The sequence below is a fragment of the Vanessa tameamea genome, chromosome 13 (assembly GCF_037043105.1).
Source record: "Vanessa tameamea isolate UH-Manoa-2023 chromosome 13, ilVanTame1 primary haplotype, whole genome shotgun sequence".
Classification (NCBI taxonomy): Eukaryota; Metazoa; Arthropoda; class Insecta; order Lepidoptera; family Nymphalidae; genus Vanessa; species Vanessa tameamea.
Window position 1 is genome coordinate 4,281,075 of NC_087321.1, and position 7,019 is coordinate 4,288,093.

Genomic DNA, 7,019 nt, shown 5'->3' on the forward strand with positions numbered 1-7,019 from the left:
ACGAGCGAAGCCACGGGCGATAACTAGTTTATTATAAATGAAAAATGTATTCATCATGTCATAATTTAAAGAATGTAAAGACACAACATTTTCTAAATTTAATAATGTTTTAAAATGTAGTTCTTGTAACGCGAATGATATTTCGATGGTCTTTTCATTTTAAGATATAATATCTCATACGATTCTATACACACGCGTTTAGTACAATATACACCCGTCGCGCGGCCCTCGCTTGTTTTTACTTAGTAACATATTACAACGACGTATATACAAATCGCCGCGGGCACCCGCCGTCTTCTTTATCGCGGGCCTAATGTTTTAGTTTTAATTATTATATAAAAAACTGAACTATCATTTAAGATGTAATATCATATTACTATATTTTTTAATATTTACAGTTATAATATTATCTTTAGTCACCAGTATCATTAGAAATTGAGTTCTTAAACGGATATCAACGATTACATGTGGATCCGTCGTAAATCTCCATCGAAGGAGAATTTGGAAACTCCCCACTATTCTCTTTGGTAACTTTTCCGTTTTCTCTATAATAATTTAAACTTTAATTGATAATTGTGACAACGGTTATTAAACACAATGAGAAAATTACTCCTAGATACAAAGACGTAAAACTTTATTTTATATAATGTTAGTTCATCCATACGTCACTTTACAATAATATTTTTTTGAAGTTCATAACGAAAAGTAACTAATGTTGATCGTGACATCATAAATCATTAATACATTATACCCTCTCTCAGGGATCGCGACAGTGCGGATGGCGTGACATAGTTATTTTTACCAATAAAATATTTTTGTCAAATATCCATCACTATCTAATGGTAGAAAATATTTGCAATGAATTTAAACCTAGCTAGATAATATTAATTTAAAGCTACCTGGAGAGGTTGTCTAGTAAAAATAAATTAATCTACTTTATTTTAGTAATTTTAAAATTAATGTGACTATTTCTTGAATACAATAATGGTTTCATACATGCACATTATTTAAAAGATTTTGATCATGTGTAAGAACCTTCTACTAAAATGAGACGAGGATTTAGCCCAGCTGAGGGATATTCACATCGACTACGCGCATCAAAATAACTTATAACTGTAAGTCACATTTAACATTTTATGATCGCTTTGAGAATCGGAATAGTATTGCCAGTCAGCTGATAATTTATACTGTCTCTGACAAAGTTATTTTTGAAATAATTACCGCGCGTTAAAATAATTTCGCGCTATTTGAGATACAGACATTTATTATTACAAGTCAAAAATATGAAACAATGTAACAAAAAAACGCTCATATTTAACCTGCAAAAACATTTTTCAGAATAAAAACGTCCATTTTCTTTAATGTGGTAAAACCTAAAGAGAGGACGAATCGTACTTTATTTTCATTACAAACTTTTTTATTTTTGAGGTAAATATTTGGTGTTCCTTTCGTATATATTTTCTCCCTTTGTTTTATTTATACTTCGTCAACGTGACTCTTGATTTATGTAAATGTTTTTATCTGATTTTGTATTCTTTTGATTAACTGATTTTTTTTACAACATATATTGACTTCTCATATTTCAATCAAAAAACTTCCACCAATATAAAACTTCTATATCATTTTATATAAGAACAGTTTGTCCTTAATTATATAATAATGATGTTATTCTGGGATATTTTTCAGCGTTTGACAATTAGTTGACAGCAGTTTACCTTTACCTTATAATATTTCTAGATTTCCTAAAAAAAACTATCAAACCAATACACAAATACAATCATTAAAATATATTACTGCTTATATTACAAATATTCTTATCATTCGTCTCATCGAATGATTAAATTGAACTGACTGTTCTTTGGGCTCTAATTTAAGAATGTAATAAGGACCTCTTACATTCTTAATGTTAGTCTTAGGAAATTCACTTACGGTTCTTATTTCATTTTGATAATAATTTCCTATACTTAATGGTGTAAGTAACTATTCAAAACTTGAAACACATCAACACAACCTTAATTATTTCTTGACTATTTTATTTTAACATGTCTCTTAGCATAACTTTGTAATTCCGGAGATAATTTATCAAATTTAAAATTTTCCATTTTCCACTTCTGAGAATTGTCACCCATACATCGTTCCAGTATTACTTGTAGACCGGTTTTAAATCTGGCTACTTTGAGACAATCTCCAGTATGCTTGTGGCGAATGTATTTTGTCTGGAACAGTAATTTTTATTCTCGTATTTTTTTACATTAACAATAGACCCTAAGAATAAGTAAAACTGAACTTTCAATGACCAAATATCGATACATAAAATCATTTGTCGTAACTGACAGCCAACGCGGAGCTACAATTACTGAGTGTACAAAGCTGACATTTGGAATATAAGTATTTTATAGCGTCTAACGTATTCACCATAACATAACATAACATAATCAGCCTGTAAATTTCCCACTGCTGGGCTAAGGCCTCCTCTCCCGTTGAGGAGAAGGTATGGATCATATTCCACCACGCTGCTCCAATGCGGGTTGGTGGAATACACATGTGGCAGAATTTCGTTGAAATTAGACACATGCAGGTTTCCTCACGATGTTTTCCTTCACCGCCGAGCACGAGATGAATTATAAACAAATTAAGCACATGTAAATTCAGTGGTGCCTGCCTGGGTTTGAACCCGAAATCATTGGTTAAGATGCACGCGTTCTAACCACTGGGCCATCTCGGCTCTTACCTCACGTATTCACCACAAAAGGGTTTTTGGAAATTTTAATCATAATGTATTTTTGTTACCTACCTCAGTTTCATATACCCATATTTGTGTAACAGCGCCATCTTGACAGTTAAACAATGTCACAATACTAAAAAGATAATCCAAGCATAGATGGTCAAACCGAATTTTACCATCTGCCGTGTAAAGCCAGAACTGAAAAAATGAAGTTTTTACAATATAGATTAATTTTAACAAAAAGCTAATCAAAAAACAGTACTCTTTTAGTAATATTTACCTGATTGCCTCCTTGATGATGGCATGGTAAAACGACGACGGTATCAAGAGAAGACGTCGACGGTGACATCGATGAGGAATCAAGGCAAACTGCGTTATTACGAATATTAAAAATCTGCGAATATATAAAGAGTCTGTATGAAGGCTATGAGATTCCAACTTATATCCTTATTGCAAAATAATATTAATCTATTAAAAAATATTTTCTTCTCTGTCAATTGGTTGTTGCATTATTCTAAGCTGAAATTCGGTATTTCTATATAATTCTTATTACGTATTTTTAAATTTACTCGTTTCGAGTTACTTTTAGGGTGCTAAGTACATCACAATTTACTATGGAATTGTCTGCAGAAGAATCTGCGACAGTATAAGTCTCTCGCTTACACAGATAACTCTTTAAGAATTCAATGAACAAAAAAAAGCATTGGATAATTGTATCAGCAGCTCTAGACGTATGAAAAGAGCTCTGAATAAACTATAAGCCTGGTATTAAAATGTAAGTATTAAAATACCGTCGGACAGACTTTTTGACCCGATACGTGTATAATTGCAAGCGAACACAATTTACAATACAATTTAAAATGAAATATATTTAGTTTCACTCTTGTAACACCTTTAAGGTTCGATTTTTCTCTCCAAATTAAAATAAGGATAGTCATGAGACTCATTGAATAACAAAGAGTCAATGGGTCAGAAGAGAAATGAAATTGATGACCTCCTTGTTGGTTCGAGTCCGCTAATTCAAATGTACCTGTCCGCTAGCGGCATTGTTATTGGATATCTTCATTTCAGGATACACGACGCGTAGATACCAATCAAAGGATTTGCATTTTAACTTTTTTCGCAATTCTCTTCTGTTCGAAACGTCTCCATAATCACCTTTTAAATATCCAATTCTTTGGAAATAAAAATTAGCATATTCATCAAGCCACACCTGTTATGAAATTAAAATTACTCTTGTCAAACAATTACTTCTAATAAAATACCAAAGATTATTATAACATAGGACCAAAAAATGTATCGGTTACCTCTGCCAATCGCACTGAATTCCTTTTCAAAGATCCTTTTGTCGTATGGTAAGGAAATTTATCACGAAAAATGTGTCCCACGTGAGAACATGGAATGATCTCTAGGGAACCACCGCACATCCACACTTTAAAAGATAACTCTAAATTTTCTCCACCCCATATATCAAATTCTTCGTCATAATATCCCAATTCTTTAAAGAATTTGCTACCAATGGCAAATAGACCCCCTGCTATAGTTGGTGTCTTGATTGGCTCAAAAATATTTTGTCTTTGTGCTCGTATATTATGGGGAATTGATCTCCATATAAATTTTAAGTTCCAATTAAACCCACCTATCTGAAGATACTCAGGGTCCTGAGGTATATATTGAAATGTTGTTGTATCGATATGATCAATTACTGGACTTACAACAGTTTTTGGATTATCAGCTATTCGCTCTAATAGAGGCTCTAACCATCCTGAAAATTTCGATAGATTTATGTTTTAGGTTATTTATTGTTTTTTATTACGCAGAAAGTAAATTACAAAATATAAAGAAATGATTTACGTAGTGATGAATTAATTCTGTCCTAAACAATTAATGACTTATTTTTTAACGAATATAGTAGAAATGTGTTTTTATAACAAAACATAAAGAAAATAATTATAGCAAATAACTGAACATGAATAAATATTTTTAATGATTATATTTAAAAATATTTTAACAAACATCATATTTTATCAAATTAAAACACGAGATGCTTACAGTGAGATTTATTAGTACATTTGGTGGAACTTGATCATAATAAAATAAATGAACTTAACCAATGAACTAACTAAAATTGTCTCATTTTCATTAAATATCGCGTAAAACTATACCGACACTACACTGAAAGTAGAATAAGATACATTTAAACCGATTTCAAAGATTAGAAAAGTTCAGTATAGGTCGGATTAGATTATTTTTATGTTGTTTTAAATAAAAAAGTACCACGTTGTTCGTAGCACCAATTTTTGACAGTTTTGTAAAACATATTATAAAACCAAAAGTATTTAATAAATATCAGAGTATACTCTGCTTTTATTATTTTTTTAATAGTCATCTTAACATTAATATAATAAGTTTGTAGTTTTATTACCTTCAGTACATTCGCAATGGCTGTCAAGAAATAAGGCGACTGGCGTTAAAACCCGCTTCATTGCTATTATCCGTGCTCGAATGAGTCCTTCTCTTCGTTTTGTACGGATTAAAATTATTTTAGGTATTTTTTTAACGAATTCTTCCAAACGACTTTTGAGATGAACTAAAAATATAACAATAAAAATATGACTTGTTTTATCTTAATTTATTATGTTTTATCTATATTTATTCTTTATTTAAAAATATAATTATTTCGTATCAATGACATAATATGTATGTATCCAATTAATTATATATATTAACTGTAAATATAATCTTAAGAATATTATTGGTATAAAATGGAATAAAAAAAAAATTGTAAATATATTTTACTCATGCCTTCGCACTTAAATTATCTCTATGAAAAAAAGATAACATATAGAGATAGGCTATTCTAATACTACGTAAAGGAAATACAGAATAATAAACACAATATATGCCTTTGCTTAGGAGGTTAAATTGCCTACTTGATCTGGTAGTTAGCTTATCTGGATTATATTCCCAGGGTGGACTAGTTCATTTTTTTGTCAAGAAATTGTTACCATTACCCCGATCTGAAACGCTAAAAGACATGTTAAGGCGCTTTCGTTTAATTGAACTGAACTTAACTCTTTTCAGTTATGTCGTTTTTGATGTCTCTTCGGATTATGAAAGCGAAGAAATAAAGGGTGAGGTTTGATATACACACTTGTGAGCTAAAGTATTCGAAAGTCCTGCTTAGTTGACTAAACTCTCATGACATTGGGCTTCGTGGCCGAAATTAGCCAAGATGACATACTCGTATCACAGCCGTTTTATTTTAAATAATGATATCTGGGTAATACCTTATTAAACATGTATTACTTACACATTGTAGAATAATCATCAACCAGAATGATCCTCGCCAATAGATGCTGTGGCGATCTATTTAGTACAGAATGTATTGTGCGTAAGAGAGTTGACAAAGCTTCATTATGAAAACAAATGACTACAGTTACTTCTGGTAAGTTATTTGATAAATTCCTTTTGAGGCACCTTAAATTAATCAATGAACAAATCACAAGTTTGATCGAAATATTATTCAATTATATGAAATAAATTGCTTTTTAATCGACTTCAAAACGGAGGAGGTTCTCAATTCGCGAATATTTTCAAATGTATGATCGGGCTGGTATAACTTTTTTGATTATGAACCGATTTTGATGTTTGTTTTTGCGTTTGGTTCAGCATAAATTCGTTTCATTGATATAAGTCATTGTTAGGCTTTAATTTGAAGCGTATATTTATCTTATATTTATTATCTGATTCAGCAAATAAAATAAGTATTAAAGGCAAACACAATAATATTTTTTCAAACAGGATTAGTAGTATCTGGGGCATTCAAACATAGTGTTCAGCTCTATATATTAAGCAGTGAGTATATCATTAATCACTACTATATCAAAGGTTCATTAAAGGTCGTACCATTCGTTTCTTAAATCCGGTAAAGTACGGTCAACGGGTATCAGATCACTAACGAATTGATTAAACGCATTATCTTCCCATCCTTTCTCAATCAGCATTCGCATTGTGCCTTTGACATTGTCTTTTACATGAACAGCATTCCCGAGCATACCTGGAATTTCGTACATGGCCATATTTATAGCGCAGCTAATTACAGAAAATAAAATTGCTTTATTTGAAAATATTTTTGACGCCTGGTCTTTTGATGAGGAATTATAGATTTTTAATGATCAACATATCGAGGTAAGGATAAACTGTCACTGTCAAATTTTATCAAAATTGATCAATCAATCATTAAAAATATAAAATGTTTTCTATGGAACTGAGATTTTTTTTTTTCATACGA

At 30.8% G+C, this 7,019-nt stretch overlaps 1 protein-coding gene across 1 annotated transcript; it reads right to left on the bottom strand.

The window, feature by feature from the left end:
• Window positions 1-3,740: 3,740 nt before the first annotated feature.
• Window positions 3,741-6,807, bottom strand: LOC113397932 (putative polypeptide N-acetylgalactosaminyltransferase 9). The gene is made up of 5 exons (XM_026636462.2): window positions 6,635-6,807; window positions 6,039-6,205; window positions 5,151-5,315; window positions 4,033-4,490; window positions 3,741-3,938 (listed from the first exon to the last, which is right to left on the bottom strand). Exons 1-5 carry the CDS (start codon window positions 6,805-6,807, stop codon window positions 3,741-3,743), a joined length of 1,161 nt encoding a protein of 386 aa, XP_026492247.2.
• Between the last annotated feature and the right edge of the window lie 212 nt (window positions 6,808-7,019).

Excerpts from the sequence above, each read along its gene's own strand:
- LOC113397932 (XM_026636462.2), bottom strand. The coding sequence starts at position 6,807 with ATGGCCATGTACGAAATTCCAGGTATGCTCGGGAATGCTGTTCATGTA. Across the intron at positions 5,316-6,038 it reads TGATGATTATTCTACAATGT|TTCATCTCAAAAGTCGTTTG; the intron begins GTAAGTAATACA and ends TTATATTTTTAG. Across the intron at positions 4,491-5,150 it reads CCATTGCGAATGTACTGAAG|GATGGTTAGAGCCTCTATTA; the intron begins GTAATAAAACTA and ends CGAAATTTTCAG.